Source organism: Heterodontus francisci, chromosome 19, assembly GCF_036365525.1.
Source record: "Heterodontus francisci isolate sHetFra1 chromosome 19, sHetFra1.hap1, whole genome shotgun sequence".
Lineage (NCBI taxonomy): Eukaryota > Metazoa > Chordata > Chondrichthyes > Heterodontiformes > Heterodontidae > Heterodontus > Heterodontus francisci.
Genome location: NC_090389.1, coordinates 51,024,077 through 51,041,368, shown reverse-complemented (window position 1 = coordinate 51,041,368; position 17,292 = coordinate 51,024,077). Strand labels below are relative to the sequence as shown.

Below are 17,292 nucleotides of genomic sequence, written 5' to 3'. Positions count from 1 at the left end.
TCTGCAAGCCCTCGCTCACCTGCTGTGCATCAGTCCACATCTGCAGCATCTCTGTGTAAACCATTAGAGGCAGCAGCTATCTGAGCCAATGTCCATGTCACTGCATCCGTGGAGACGCTCATGAGTAATGGTGGCATGGCAATGATATTGCATACATTGGCTCTCCTGAAGGGCCAATGGTGCAAAGGGATGTGACATTGGCGCTACATGCTGGCACACATCGTTCACACAGAGAAAAGGACACATATGTTGGTGAAGAACATTTAATGAAAGATGCATTTACATTGCTGTGACACCTGTGCATTCCCATTTGTGTCAGTGTGTTCTCTTTAAACACTTACGAATGCCCCTTCTCTGTGCAACTTCTGCACGAGCAGCCTGACTGGAGCAAGGCTGCTGATCTAATTGCCCTTTGGCTATGGATGACTTTGGTGGTTGTCCTCTGTGTGCACGAGGCCCAGAGGGCCCCGGCTGGCTGGGGAATGGTTGTTCATCCTCTTCCGACATTGGACCCTTTGACGCCGGATGGCCCCACGCTACTCACATCCCCTGCCACCTCCAGCCAGGCTGCCTTGGTCAAGCAGGAGGGCCTCTTCTTACCATCACTGGGGAAAAGGACATCCCGCCTTGCCCGCACAGCCTGGAGGAGAGTGAGCAGGGAAGCATTGCTGAACTGTGGGCCACCCTAGAGCACCCCTCTGCCATCCTCGGTTTTTGGTGTGGTCCTTTAACTGCAAAAGTGACTCCACAGTGTGACTGCTCTAACATCTGGCCACAAGGTTTGTCATACACATGTTTGAAAACCAATGCAGGACTAGTGAGGAAATCTGTGCTGTTGTCATGGTATTTCATCTATTACACATCGACACATATTCACGTACATTTTGATTCTGCAGCAGCTGATCTTAATTATTGATGTATTATTTCTAGTTAGCAATGCAGATAGAATATGAACATATTTTCCTGGTTCTTTACAAAGATCGTTTAATTGTAGTTACATGTATTTTCACATAACAGTTAGCAGAGAAATGAATACAGATTCCAAATGCATATTAGTCTGTGGCTTTTCACAGTCAGATGATTAGAAGCCCAGAGTATGTAGATATTCTTCAATTATAGTTTTATTTCTGTTATGGTACATTTAAGTCTCACGTCCTGGAACGTGCAAAATTCACCCAGGTGCAGCACGACTACAAGAAGGAATGTTACACTTGAGTGGAAGAAGAGGATCACAACTTCAAAGGACACTGGAACACAGCAGGGTAAGTATGGTGGCAGCAAAGCAGAAAGTGCTGGGGAAACTCAGCAGGCCTGGCAGCAACTGAGCAGAGAGAAGCAGAGTTAACTTGTGAACTTGGTCACAGACCTGAAAGTCAACTCTGCTCCTCTCTCCACAGATGCTGCCTGACCTTCTGAGTTTCTCCAGCACTTTCTGCTTTGCTGACAGATTGATAGCAGCCCCACTCTTCAACGGTGAGCTAAGTATTTCTTTGGCAGCTATCAGGAAGCAGGTTCTGGGGCGCTTAAAATAGGGCCCCAGCATCTTCTACACAGCTGACAAAAGGTCCCTCACTGCACCGGATGTCCCGCCTCTTCCCACGTAATATGGGGGGCGACGTGTCGCAGTGATGCTAATGAGCCCCGCACGTAATATCGTGAGGGCTCTGTGGCGGGCGCTGAGTGCTGGCACTCCGCCGAGTTCAAAGCGCACCGCGCTAATAAAATTCAGCCCTCTATTTGTCCCCAGAATAAAGCACACCAAGCAGGTTTCTTTAATAGACAACAAAAATATCTGTTTATTATAAACCAAGTCTTAACCAATAATTAAGTAAATATATACATGAATTGAAATATTAAAGTCCCTTGTTTTCTGTATCCTTGCCCTCACATGCACTGACATACACAACCGGTTAACGGGAAAAAAAAGGGATTTTTGTTTACAGCTGTTACTGAAGAGAGGAGATGAAAGTCCTTTGTTTTGGTGAGGTGTCCCAAACTCGAATAGGTGTTTGCCACTAGGAATCTTTCTCGGCGATGTCGATGAACAATCTGTTTGGGTAGGCATTCAAAGCAGGAAAACTGGTAGATGAAGAATGGGCTACCTTCAAAGAACAGATAGTTCGGGCACAGTCAAGGTATGTTCCCTCGAAGGGGAAAAGTATGGCAAACAAATCCAGAGCCACGTGGATGACGAAAGAGGTAGAGATTAAGATAATGAAGAAAAAGTGTGCTTAATGACAGATGCTAGGTAGAAAATACTATTGAGAACCATGCTGAATATAGAAGGTCCAGAGGGGAAGTGAAAAAGCAAATAAGAGAAGCAAAGAGAGAGCATGAACAATGACTGGCAGCTAGCATTAAAGGAAATCCCAAAGTTTTCTATAAGCATATAAATAGCAAAACGGTGATAAAAGGAGGTGTGGGGCAGATTAGGTACCAGAAAGGGGACTTACACATGGAGGCAGAGGGCAGAGCTGAAGTATTAAATGAATACTTTGCATCTGTCTTTACCAAGGAAGAAGATGCAACCCAGGCAATGTTGAAAACTGAGGTAAGTCAGACACTAGTGGGGTTTAAATTTGATAAAGAGGAAGTATTAGATAGGCTGTCTGTACTTAAAGTGATAAAGCACCGGGACCAGATGAGATGCATCCAAGGATGCTGAGGGAAGTGAAGGTGGAAATCGCAGAGGCACTGGCCATAATTTGTCAGTCTTCCTTAGACTCGGGCGTGGTGTCAGAAGACTGGAGAATTGCAAATGTTACACCCTTGTTCAAAAAAGGATGTAAAGGTAAGTCCAGCGACTACAGGCCAGTCAGTTTAACTTCGGTGGTGGGAAAACGTCTAAAAAAAATAATCTGGGACAAAATCAATAGTCACATGGACAAATGCAAGTTAATTAAGGAAAGCCAGCATGGATTTCTTAAGGGAAAAATCATGTTCAACTGACTTGCTGGACTTTTTTGAGGAGGTACCAGAGAGGGATGATGAGGGCAATTCTGTTGATGTGTACATGGACTTTCAAAAGGCGTTTGATACACTGCCACACAGACTTGTGAGCAAACTTGTAGCTCATTGGAATAAAAGGTATGGTAGCAAAATGGATATGAAATTGACTGAGTGACAATTAACAAAGAGTGGTGGTTAATGAATGTTTTTCAGGCTGGAGGAAGGTTTGTAGCAGAGTTCACGAGGGATCAATGTTGGGACCCTTGCTTTTCCTGATATATATTAATGACCTAGACCTGGTGCACAGGGCACAATTTCAACATTTGCAGATGATATGAAACTTGGAAGTATTGTGAACTGTGAGGAGGATAGTGTAGAACTTCAAAAGGACATAGACAAGTTGGTGGAATAAGCAGACAAGTAGCAGATGAAGTTCAATGGAGAGAAATGTGAAGTGATTCATTTTGGTCAGAAGGACAGGGAGATACAATATAGAATAAAGGGTACAATTCTAAAGGGGGTGCAGGAGCAGAGGGACCTAGGTGTATATGTCCATTAATTATTGAAGGTGGCAGAACAGGTTGAGAGAGCAGTTAATAAATCATACAGTATCCTGGGCTTTATTAATAGGGACATAGAGTACAAGAGCAAGGAGCTTATGTTGAACTTGTATCAGTCACTAGTTCACCCTCAGCTGGAGTATTGCGTCCAGTTCTTGGCACCGCACTTGAGGAAGATATGAGGGTGTTAGGGAGAGTACAGAAAAGATTCACGAGAATGGTTCCAGGGATGAGGAACTTTGGTTATGAAGATAGATTGGAGAAGTTAGGACTGTTTTCCTTTGAGAAAAGAAGGCTGAGAGGTTTTGGTAGAGGTATTCAGAATCATGAGGGGTCTGGACAGAGTAGATAGAGAGAAAACTGTTCCCACTTGTGAAAGACGGCACAGATTTAAAGTATTTGATAAGAGAAGCAAAAGTGACATGAAGAAAAGCTTTTTCATGCAGCGAGTGGTTAAGGTCTGGAATGCTCTGCCTGAGAACGTGGTGGAGGCAGGTTCAATTGAAGCATTCAAAAGGGAATTGGACAGTTATACAGTTGTATGAAAAGGAAGAATGTGCAGGGTTATGGGGAGAAGGCCGGCGAATGGAACTGAGGGAATTGCTCTTTCGGAGAGCCAGTTCGGACACGATGGGCCAAACAGCCTCCTTCTGCACTGTAATGATTCTGCGATTCAAAGAAATTCAACTACAGAAGGCTTCACATAGGTGTTCAGCAACAAAGGTTTCAGTTCTCATACATTCGATGCAAAGTCCTTTTAAAGATGCAAGGTTTCTGCAAACACTCAGGATATTTTCAAAATACAGGAGACAACAGTACAAATTCTTATAGGCTTTTGCTTTTCAAGAGCAAGGATTCTTCAAAGGCTTTTAGCAGTTCAAAGTGAAACTAAAAACAGTTCAGCGACAATCCTGTGACAGTTATATATTATGGTTTGTCATTTCCTCATAAACACCCGTCCCTTCAGGTTATAACACCTGCTGTGTTTACTTGAAATCACATGTTTTCCAGTCCTTGTTTAGTGGTTAACCTTTTTGTTGACCTTCCTTTTAAAAAAAAAACACACAAAAAGTTCAGCAATCTCCAGATGATTCAATGTCCCTGAAATCCTTTTTCAGTTTAAAAAAATATAGATTCTCAAGTTTTAACAAAAAATATGGAAACTCTCATAACAGCACCTATTTCACCAATAATCTGCTCACTGATGCTCAGTTTGGATTCCGTCAGGACTGTTCAGCTCCAGACCTCATTACAGTCTTGGTTTGATCATGAGGTAGGCAGGCCACTCTGGATGGCCCATTGGGGCAGGGTTGGCCTTCCCTGCCCACAGCCCCTGCTTTGGGGCATGCAGTCTTCAGCTCCAATGGCCACCCCCACACACACCCCCCTCCCCCCCTCCGCCCCTGGACAGCTGCAGGGAGGCCATCTCCATGAAGTTTTCAGCCTCCCCACATAGCGGGGTGGGCGGGAGTGGTGAAGGGCGCTCCTCTGCTGATGGCCTGGGAAAATTACCTTAATAGGGCCTTTAATTATTTAATTTGGCTGCCTGCCTCTGTTTGGGAAACTTCTCTGGTGGACGCAGCTCCCTATTTTTTTCCATCCGCCCCTCCCCCTCACCCCACGGACTGCCACCCCAGGGCCAAGAAAATCCTGTCCAACGTTTCAAGTCTGTGATCTTTCATCAGAATTGGGAAAAGTTCGAAATGTAATAGATTTCGAACAAATGAAAATGGGGAGGGTGGGAAGAACAAAACGGAAGTTCTTTGATTGGGTGGAGGGCAGAAGAGAAAAACCTGTTTCATCAGAACTGGGTAAAGTTAGAAATGTAAAGCCACTGACCTGAAACATTAACTCTTTCTTTCTCCACAGATGCTGCCAGACTGCTGAGTTATTTCCAGCATTCTCTGCTTTTATTTCCGACTTCCTGCATCCACAGTATTTTGTTTTTGTATATTTGTTTAATCACTTTGTACGGAAGTGAATTGTATGTTTATTTTATTTCATAAAGCATTAGAGACAATTCTGAACACAAGTAATGCTTTAACAATTCACAACTCCCAGGGATAAGTAAAGAAACAGTGCATTTTGTAATCCCACATCTTAGTACCAAAGTCTAAAGCTGCTTCTGTATTGGGCTTTTTGTCACGTTAGTGCCACTTTTTCTCAACACACGTTCCCAACTTTAGCAAATCCAGCAGGTTTACATTGAAACTGTCACTGACTGCGAGTCATGAGCCCCTGGCACCAGCACAGCAGGGGAACAATATTGAAGCAGTTTAGGATACCATTAACTCTGATACAGCAGTAATTATTTATGATTTCCTTATTGAGGGAGAAACAATATAACATTGCCCTGCTTTAATGTAATTTACCTGATTCCCAAAGGCCATATTATAAGATGCGCCACTATATTATCAAAAAGGGTACACAGAAGTTGTACAGTTGTGGTTTAACTTTGAGAGTATTTGGGGAAAAAAAATTATATAGTGCTTTTCAAGTCTTCAGCAAATCCCAGAGTCCTTCATAGCCAATGAATTAGTTTTCAAGTGGAGTCAGTGTTGTTTTATAAGCAGGCATGGCAGCCATTGTGAGCACAGATAGGTTGCACAGAAATGAGATAAATTACCAGTTAACCTGTTTTTAGAGGTGTTGATTGAGGGATAAATGTTAGTCAGTAGGGCGGCACAGTGGCGCAGTGGTTAGCACCGCAGCCTCACAGCTCCAGGGACCCGGGTTCGATTCCGGGTACTGCCTGTGTGGAGTTTGCAAGTTCTCCCTGTGTCTGCGTGGGTTTTCTCCGGGTGCTCCGGTTTCCTCCCACAAGCCAAAAGACTTGTGGTAAAGATAGGTAAATTGGCCATTATATAAATTGTCACTAGTATAGGTAGGTGGTAGGGAAATATAGGGATGTTTGGTAGGAATATGGGATTAGTGTAGGATTAGTATAAATGGGTGGTTGATGTTCGGCACAGACTCGGTGGGCCGAAGGTCCTGTTTCAGTGCTGTATCTCTAATCAAAAAAAAACTTCCAGAAACCATTTGAGTAATGCTTGCATTTTAACTGTTTGATTACATTATTGCCTTATCATGCCTCCTGTCTGCTCCAGTCATATTCGATTTTCCTGAAAAAAGAGACATGTTGTCAAAGCTTTTCATCTTGCACTCATCAGGACAGATGCAAGAATGCCAGATTTCAAAGGGAACAACAATTTATACTGCATAAGAAAAGGGTGCTGAGGCATTGCCATGGAGAATGCAGCAGGGAACTACTGTCCCCCATCTTTTGTTAATTCAAAAAAGAAGCAACACCTGGACATGTTCCTTTTGCCTGCAGAGTACAGGTCCCTGTGTATGAATATATGTAGCTTCTACATGAGAAACATTGCAAGCCTGACTGTCAATCTTAAATTGATAATCTTAAGCAATCCCGAGTGTGCTAAGAATTACACTAACAACAATTTAAGATTATCAGTCAGACTCGCAATGTGGCTCATATGCTTGCTAGAAGCTACATATATTCATAGACAGGCACCTGTTGATTTTGGTTGATGCCACTGGTGGTAGTTTGTTCCATCGTCTCTGCAGCTTTCACACACCACTTAGATGATTCCCTAAACTATTTTCCATGTTTGGCTGACTTTTTAACTTCTCCAAAATTTGCACATGCATTTTTTCAAATGCCTGGTACAATGTTATCAAAATGAACGCTCAGTTGCAATTTGGTATTTTATATCATTGAAGTCAGACAAATGATATGGTTAACAAAAGGTTAGGGATTATTGTCCATTTTGTTGACCTGTAAGCACAGAATTAGAAAACACTGGTGAGGGAAGAATTGACTTGTGTTTTTATCCCTGATCACAGTCACTGTGCAGAGATTCCTGTTTGTGTGTGTGTGTGTTTATGCACATGTATTGGTTTCAGTTCAACTCTGATGCCTCCAGTGATTAGGTAGCATGCTACCACATGCTACCGATGCACTCGTGACGTCATGTGAGAGAACCAATTGTACACTGTACAAAAAAGAATTAACAAACCTGTTTTTCCAGTCAATCAGTATTAATAGTCTGTGATGGAATTGAAACCAGGAGCTTTGCATGTGCAGTTTGAACAATACATAATTTATCTCTTTGATTTGAATTACTTCGAACCTAATGTTCATGAACAGTAAGAATTTAATTATTAAAAGCTAATAAAGTTGCATACATTGCAGTGGATGAAGTTGCTATCAGAACTATTTGTCTAGAAGTGTAATATTAAACCTCTTCTAGGAGTTGCCACTTCTACTTTATGGAGCACAGGGTCACTGTATATAAATAAAAGATGCAATACAATTACTACCTCAACAAATTAAAACAAGATAATAGCTTTCTTATTTTATTTTGGAGAAATACATTCTCTGTCTCTTAATTATATTTCAAGACGAAAAGCTGCTTTATAAGCTGAAAACACAATACACATTGACAAATGGATGATGATGATGTTTACCTCGTCAGCTAAAGTATATATAATTAGTTACATTAGGTCAGCATGGGGATTAGCATGCAGTGCTATTGATTTTTCAGCATTGAAAACTGGTTATATAAATTTTTTACTCTTCTAGTCCACTACAGAATAGATTTTTAATTATTTTAGGGACTGGTTGCTTCAATATCCCAGTCCATCCATACGTATAAGTCTAGATCTAAAATGGATTCAAATTTTCTTCGTTAAGTGGATAGCATTTAGTTTAGATTTCCACAAAATGGGAATTCAGTTTGAGTTTGGACAGATTTTGCCTTTGGAAAAGAATAATCTTTTACCTGTATCAGTGCAGCAATGGACCTACAACCTTTGCAACACATCCTATTTCTCTTCCTTGCCCCCAAGCTCCAACTGCGAATTAAACTTGAATTCTATCTTTTACTGCTAGTTGAACCAAATTGGGTCCTTTAAAACAATTCTTAGCTGTTACATGCACTACTCTGCAACAAAAAAAACCCATCTTAATAGATAGAGAATAATGTTCTTGGATTATGAAACACCATTGCTGACTAGCGAAAGCTGTCTTACATAGCCCACTTCATCTTTTAAGCTGTTGGAGAGAGCATCCAAGCAAAGAAGAGTGAAGGTGGTTGAAGTCAGGAAGAATATTCAGTTTTTATTATGCTCTGAATTTGTCTTTGCAAATGGTCAAAAAAAATTTGGGGCAGGTTTTAACTTTTGGGGAGCCAACGGGCCACCCACTCATGGCTGGAGTGAAAAGGTCAGAGCTATGTCAAAGCCTGGACCTCATTTATATAGAACCAGCAAGCTGGCCATCCTAAACCTATAATTGGAAGTCCCTGATACAGCTCATTGTGCTTCGGTTCGAAAGTACTTGGCTACTTGGCTATCTATGGGTTTGGGAGATGTGATCATAGAGCTGAGCTCTCTTGCTCCCCCTGGCCCCACACCCCCCCCCCCCCCCCAAGAGTAATTATTAACATAATTTTTAAATTACCTTCTTGAGACTATTGCATTGTGCTGCCAGTAAAACCGGTCAGAGAGCGCATGGAGTGTTCTCCATTCAGAACTGTCTTAAAATGAAAGTCATACAATCCCAATTTTCATATCAAAAGAACCTACTGAAACAGACAGGCACTTTGGTTGCACAGTGATAGATTTCTTTTAAAATGCCACAGGGCTGCAGTGGCTGTGTTTACGGAGTGTTAAGTCTACGGATCTCATTTGATTTGGCCATTAAAATGGGCCCCCTTATTTTTTAATTCTTGGCTTAAATGGCAATTGGATAACTTATATAGAAGAAATGGCCACAGCCTGTTTTTGTTTAAATAAACTGCTATGTGAATTTGAGTTTACCAACAGTTAAAAAAGAGCAGGAATCTTGAGGACAATCTTTACCCTAACCGACCAACAGAAATTAGGTGGTCAGGCAGTTAAAATTATCCAGGAGACCTATTTACTAAAGTCTCACTCATTCTTCTGAGCTGGTGGCAAGGGGGGTCCTTCTTAAATTTTAACTGCTGGCTTGAGCAGTGAAGCTGTTGTGGCTTTACCACCAAGTGAAGACAGCAAGAAGAGGATACAGGGCCAGAAGAGACCCAAACATCTAAGTTTTTAAACCTTTTTTTAAACTTTCCTTGAGAAACCAGGAGAAACAAGAATGCTTCTCTGGACTCCACAAGGACAATTCCCCTCTGGGGTACCCAAATTTGTGATCACTAAACCTCTCAAAATCCCTCCCCGTGGCTTATCCGAAGTCCGCGACTGTTCCTTCAGACCCAGCCAGCAGCCTCCTTTTGCCTGAGATTCTGCTCCCATCTGTCTGCCAATTGTCACTTCCCACCTGTTTTGTGTGAACAACTCGCCAGAGGCATGCAGATTAGGCCTGGGAGTTAAAATTGCCCCAGCCTCATGCTGCCAAGGTAAGGGGCATTTGGCGTTCACCTTGCTCCCTTCACAACCAATTCCTGCTCCATGTTGAAATCAGGCCTTTGATCAAATTGAAATTTGATAAGTTTGAAATATTCATGCCAGTGTTACCTGATAGAAAAAAAATAAGTTGGCTTTGAGGATGCTTCCTAACTCCCCTATTTTTGTTCTTGTACACGTATCTTTGTTAGATCTGTGACTTTGAAGCCTTTATACCATGCAGCAGGAAACACTATGGTTTCCCTTAAGGGTACTCTACTGGCAGTTGAAAAATTCTTCTAAGATACAAAAATTGAATTGTACAAAGTTGTGTGAGGAACGACATTCTAGTTAAGATTGAAGAATACTCCACTGAAGATGTAACTTCTTGACTTATTTACAGGGAATTCTAAATATGAGGGAAATGGCATGAATGGGATCAAAGGATTAATACAGATCAAAAACCCATTTAAACATATGGATTACATTTTAAATGAAATGTGTTAGCCTCACTTCAAATAACTGAGATTTGACATGTAGTACTTTAAACGTGAGAGTGTTTGCTCACTCTGTTTAATCCTTGCTGATTTAAGTTTTGAAGTTGGAAGAAAGGAAATTCTGAGGGTGAGCCAACCTGCTATTGTGCACTTTCCAAAAACTCGTTTGATTTTTTTATTTTGCCTTGGCCTCACCCCACCCTATCTCGATAACTTCCTCCAGCCTGACAACGTTCTGAGATCTCTGCATTCCTCTGACTCTAGCCTCTTGTGCAGCTCTCACTTCCTTTGCCCCACCATTAGAGACAGTGCCTTCAGCTGTCTCGGCCTAAGCTCTGGAATTTCCCACCTGAAAACTCTTCACCTCTCTACTTCTCTCTCCTCCTTCAGGACGCTGCTTAAAACCTACCTCCTTGACTGGCATTTGGTCACCTGTCCTAATGTCTCGTTTGACTCGGTGTCAGTTTTTGTTTGATTATGCTCCTGTGAAGCACCTCACTACATTAAAGATGCTGCATAAAAGCAAGTTGTTGGTCTCTCTATTCCATCTGTCTTTAAGATCTTACTGCACCTCAGTCCATTGAGTAACCAAGAAGATAGTAACTCGACCTGCTTGTAGGCCAGTGCTAATGCTGTTGCAGAGCCAGCCATGAGCATCAAAGCCAACTTGTACTGGTTTCCAGAGACAAATGAATCAGATTTTGCAGTCCTCAGTGATCACAAATCCAGGAAATTCTGCTCCAGGGCAGTCTATATTGTATGACGTCAATTGTAAATTGGAGTGCATTAGAAATTGAATAACTCTCATTTACAAACCATATAAATAAGACATTGCTATAAAATGTCATTCACAGCAGTAGTTTAATAACATAGTCATTCAATTACACTCTCCGAATTCCTCCCTTCAAACTTTGGCTTTTAACTTGAATAGATATGACGATGTAGAATACTGCCAGTGACATCCTCAAGAGAAAGGAGTGACAATATAAATTCAATTTTCATTGCAAAACAAAAATACAGTGCAAATCTATGCCTTAATTATCACCATGTCTGCTTTTCATATGTTACAATATAACAATTTCTGATACTCTCTTCATCAGTATTTACTCTTTGTTACAGAAAAAGAAACTTTTCTGGATCCCTTTGTACTGGGAAGTTTACTACCAGCCTCACTTGGGAGCTACTACAGATACTCTGGCTCCCTGACAACACCACCATGCAGTGAAATTGTAGAATGGATAGTCTTCAGCAGGCCTATCTCCATCTCCCTTGAGCAGGTGCGTATTCATTGGTTACATGGAAATCCATGAACTTGCCCTTTACCCTTGGCTGCAGATTTCTAAAGCACCATTCATTTTAATTAAAGAAGGTGTTGCCTTTACACAAACACCAATGACTCTTTTGGAACAGATCTCACTACTGGATAGCTGTTGTCATGCAAACAGAGATGTGTGATTGAACAAATTTACAGTGATAAAAAGGCTGATGCATGTTGCGCTTTTACATTTAGCACCTAAGCTCATCTGCAGCATAGTTTTGTTCTTGAGAGGGTCAGCTAGCTGATTCCATCATATTAAAGAATTACAATAAACCAAATTGCTTTTATACATATATATCTTGCACATCTTTTCCCAAATGTCGCCATCCACATTTGCAATACAATGATTGCGGGCATTTACAATTGTCAGCATTATTGGGCGGCACAGTGGCGCAGTGGTTAGCACCGCAGCCTCACAGCTCCAGAGACCCGGGTTCGATTCTGGGTACTGCCTGTGCGGAGTTTGCAAGTTCTCCCTGTGTCTGCGTGGGTTTCCTCCGGGTGCTCCGGTTTCCTCCCACATGCCAAAGACTTGCAGGTTGATAGGTTAATTGGCCATTATAAATTGCCCCTAGTATAGGTAGGTGGTAGGGAAATATATAGGGACAGGTGGGGATGTGATAGGAATATGGGATTAGTGTAGGATTAGTATAAATGGGTGGTTGATGGTCGGCACAGACTCGGTGGGCCGAAGGGCCTGTTTCAGTGCTGTATCTCTAAACTAAACTAAACTAAACATTATTCAACATCTTTAACAAAACATTTTGCACTGAGATGCATTGAGATATAAGGTTGCAGCAGATATATGTTCTTTGGCACAGGATATATTTATTGTAGTGAAAATGTTTTGTTTCCCCATTGCTATGTAGAATAACATTTATGCAGGAGTATATTCCAATCCTAAGTAGCCTTCACAATGTGATGCACATTGCATCCAGATGCCTGGAATGCAAAGAAAGGGCTGGTTTTATATTAACTAATTAGCACTGTCATGTTGAGTCATGCAGATATTTCAAAGTGAGATTTAGCAATCAGCTCTGTCACAAGGACAAATTATTATTGATGACCGAGTAAAAAGAAATATCTGGAAAATCACAGATCCGAAAGGTTAGCTTTTTATTGTTGTTACCAATAACTAAGTTCAAAATATGTGTTTGCCCGATTTCTTCATAAGTGGTTTGAGGGTTGATCATTTTTGTTGCTTTTAAGGAAGACAGTGATATTGGTAATGATGGGCCATACTTTTTTTTTTAATTATTTTCATCATAACACCAAGCCATCCATTGCAGTTGTCATGCAGGCCCCCACCTGCCAAGAATGAGGCATATTAATTTTGTCATATGAACATTGATTTTAAACTGTTGCTGAGAAGAAGAGAAGGCCTGTTACAGGGGCTGCCAGATACTTAGCTGAAAAGCATTTGCATTCTAACAGACAGTTCTGTGGAGACAAAGGACCATTCCCTAACACATTCAACCCACAATGGATTTTGATCACCAGACATTGAAGGTGTAAGGAAGAGCATTCCAGAGTCTGCTAACGTGATACAATCCACAAAAGCCAGGACTGGTTAAACCAGCTGGTTACATGACTAACTGGCTGGTCCAGGGTTTTTTGAACTAGCCATCGTGTTTTTGAACTCTGAAAGACTATTTGCTCCTGGAGGGAGAAGACCTCTCCTGTCTGCTCCCATCTCTTTCTCACAAGCCTCTGGACCTACTGAGGACACATGAACTTCAAGAGAGAAAAGTCCCCAACATCGAACAAGGTTTAAGAAGAATACTGGGCCCCAGCAAAAAGCAAGACCTACCTACAATCAAGGACTTTACAGTGAGCTCAAAGAACAATAACCAAAACCATCTTCAGATATTGCCTCAAACTTTTCCACTTTGTTTCTTCTGCTCTTTTCTGTCTCTATCTGCATGTGCATCTCGTGTATGCACACTAGCATGGGCATATCCATAGGCGTTAACCAAATTAGAATTTAAGTTTAATAAAGTTCAACGTTCTTTGAGCCTTATAAACCCTGTTTGGATAGTTTCTTTGCCTTATAATTGGAAGTTAGTGAACAAGGATTCACTAAGGGGGAGCTAAAAAAAAACGGTGTGTTTAAAATTAAACCCTGTTACGGTAAGACCAGGTGATGGCTGAGAGGCAACCCTAGATCTCTTTCTCACCTGGTCGTAACACAGTTTAATTGCATTAGTATTAAATCCAGGATAACTCCAATGCATGGGATTATTCATATTAATGTATCATCAGATGTTTGTACATAATGCAGACATTTGCACTGATTATCAGTCTTTATCATGATTTATCATTTTGTATCAGTTGCTTTCAGTTGCAGTTTTCATTACAGTTCCTTTGTGATCTGTTAATGTTTACCTGTTAAATCCCACCATGCTTCAATTTAACACATTGGTATGCACATAAACACAGCACTGTCATTAGCTTAGGTTAGGTGCCGTGGACAAATGCTTGGAAGCACTGTTTGTTTTGATGCATTTAGTCATCACAAAGTATGAAGTAAACATGTGACAACAATAAAGTAAAATACTGCAGATGCTGGAAATCCGAAACAAAACAGAAAATGCTGGAAATACTCACCAGGCCAGGCAGCATCTCCAGAGAGAGAAACCGAATTAACGGTTCCTTCTCTCTCCACAGATGCTGCCTTATCTGCAGAGTATTTTCAGCTTGTTCTGTTTTTGATTGTGACAACAATATTTTGAAACTGTGAACTAAAAATTTATTTTTCCTGGAAATATGTTTCATCATTACATAAAATTATTATTTTTAATCTTATGGCTGTGTGCATTTTCTTTTGACACATTTTAATAATGGTTTTGTCTCAACTTTCTGCCATTACAAATTTTAACATTCACATTTATAATAGGAATGGTCTATGTTCACTTGTTACACTGTAATTACACCCTCCCACCAGTGATGGGCCTGTAACACCTCAGTTTTGCATCTCCCAACTTCTCAGACTATGGGCAGGATTTTCAGAGGCCAATGGGCGTGGGAGCTGAGGAGGACACGCATGTAATGTTACACTGCAGGCCAGAGTTCTGTTTCGTCAGCGTCATCCCACCCCTGAGACATTTTTGGGAAGGCTGGATCAGGTGCAGAATGGCTACCTGCCCGCAAGCAGCAAGTAGCTTGTTAAGGTATTTAAAAGGCCAATTAAGGTCATTGATCAGAGGCCAAATGGAATTTTCCAGTCAGCATGCGGACCCCCCATGGGGTCGGCAGCATGGCAACTGCCTGGAGGTGGCCTCCTGGCAGCAGACTGGGAGTCAGCACTCCAGGGTTACTTTGACGCCCGCCTCCCCCCCACCCCACCTCCTTCACGTCTACCTGGCCATCGCCACTCCGTGGAGGGGTTCCCCTTCCAGAAAGGTGGTCCAGCAGCTGCGGTAATTTTTTTGTTTCACAACTTTTAAAAGTGCTGAGAGAGCGCTTCAAGATGGAGGCACCTTTTTCTCCCTTACTTGCAACAGCGAGCTACAGCTTCTTTAATCTGGAGGGCCTTCTATTGGCTTGCCAGCTTCGTGAGCCCACCTGCTGTCCTTAATTGGACGACAAGCGTGCCTTCTGGCCACTAATTGGCCAATCCAGCCAAAATTAATTTTGGTTTGTTCCTCCTGACACGGTGCAGGCCCGCATTTGAAGCCAACGTTTGGATCTCGACCAAAATGGAAAATCCTGCCTTATATTACAGAGAGACTTCAATACTCCAACCAACTCTATTTCTCTGCTTCCCAAATTGCAGTAGGTTTAGCTACTTAGCTCTCGATAATATAAAATCAAATTATATAAAAATATAGAATGTAGAACTTTTTCGTATGGGTTTCATGAGCCCATAAAACCCTCCTCCTATATAGAACTAACCAATCAGCTAGTATAAAGATGGTTATGGCCTGTCTGACTGTTAATTAGCGAATCTTTCCACCACTTCACACTTTTCTCCCAGGAAATAGTGCAAAGATACAAAAACAACAACAACCTGAGGACTACACTTGGTCTTGCCTCCCTGGGCTTGGTTTTGTGGCACCAGCAGGGCCCCCGGTGTCGGGCCAAAAAATCAGGGGGAAGCCCGCCTTGGCCTTTCCGAGTCCAGTTTAGGTCAGCGAACCCAGAGGTGTTGGGTGAACAGTATTTGAACATAAGAACATCAGAAAGATGGCCCTTCAGCCTGTTCAGCTCTTCAATAAGATTGTGGCTGATTTGATTGTGGCCTTAACTCCAATTTCCTGTCTGCCTCCCATACACCTTGACTCCCCTGTCAATCAAAAATCTATCTAACTCAGCCTTGAATATACTCAATGACTCAGCCTCCAGTGCTCTCTGGGGAAGAGAATTCTAAACACTAATGACCCTCTGAGAGAAGAAATTCCTCCTCATGTCAGTCTTAAATGGGAGACCCCTTAATTTGAAACTGTGCCCCCCCCCCCAGTTCCTCTTGGCATCTACCCTGTCAAGCCCCCTCAGAATCTTGTACGTTTCAATAAGATCACCTCTCAATCTTCTAAACTCCAATGACTATAAACCCAACCTGCTCAACCTTTCCTCATAAGACAAGCCCCTCATCCCAGGAATCAGCCTAGTGAATCTTCTCTGAACTGCTTCCAATGCAAGTATGTCCCTCCTTAAATAAGGTGACAAATCTGTACACAGTACTCTTGGTGCAGTCTCACCAATGACCTATACAGTTGTAGCAAGATTTCCCTACTTTTATACTCCATCCCCTTTGCAATATAGGCCAACATTGCATTTGCCTTCCTAATTACTTGCTGTGCCTGCATGATGACTTTCTGTGATTCATGTACAAGGCCACTCAGGTCCCTCTGTACCACAGCATTCTGCAATCTCTCTCCATTTAAATAATATTCTGCTTTTCTATTCTTCCTACCAAAGTGGACAACCTCACATTTTCCCACATTATACGCCATCTGCCAATTTTTTGCCCATTCACTCAGCCTATAAATCCCTTTGTAGACTCTTTATATCCTCCTCACAACTTGCTTTCCCAACTATCTTCAAATCATCAGCAAATTTGGCTACAATACAGTCAGTCCCTTCATTCAAGTTATTGATATAGATCATAAATAGTTGATCCTTGTGGCACTCCACTAGTTACAGTTTGCCATCCTGAAAATGACTCATTTATCCTGAATCTCTCTTTCCTGTTAGTTAGACAGTCCCCTATCCATGCTAATATATTACCCGCAACACAATGAGCTCTTATCTTGTGTCGTAACCTTTTATGTGGCATCTTATCGAATGCCTTACAGAAATCCAAATACACTACATCTTCTGGTTCCCCTTTATCCACCCTGCTTGTTACATCCTCAAAGAACTCTAATAAATTTGTCAACGCTATTCCCCCTTCACAAAACCGTGTTGACTCTGGTGTGAGATAGGACTTGGGCAGCAGAGTTTTGGATGATCTCAATTTTATGGGAGGGAGAATGTGGGAGGCCAGCCAGGAGTGCATTGATTACTCTAGTCTGGAGGTAACAAAGGCATGGATGAGGGTTTCAGCAGTAGATTAGCTGAAGCAGAGATGGAG

The 17,292-nt window shown here is 41.9% G+C and overlaps 1 protein-coding gene across 1 annotated transcript in view; it reads left to right on the top strand.

Moving 5' to 3' along the window:
- LOC137380054 (receptor-type tyrosine-protein phosphatase gamma-like) overlaps positions 1-17,292 on the top strand; it is an 870,349-nt gene that overhangs the window by 592,070 nt on the left and 260,987 nt on the right. The window contains exon 7 of the mRNA XM_068051600.1: positions 11,519-11,676. Coding sequence (XP_067907701.1) covers positions 11,519-11,676 — 158 coding nt within the window. The remainder of the gene's footprint in view (positions 1-11,518; positions 11,677-17,292) is intronic.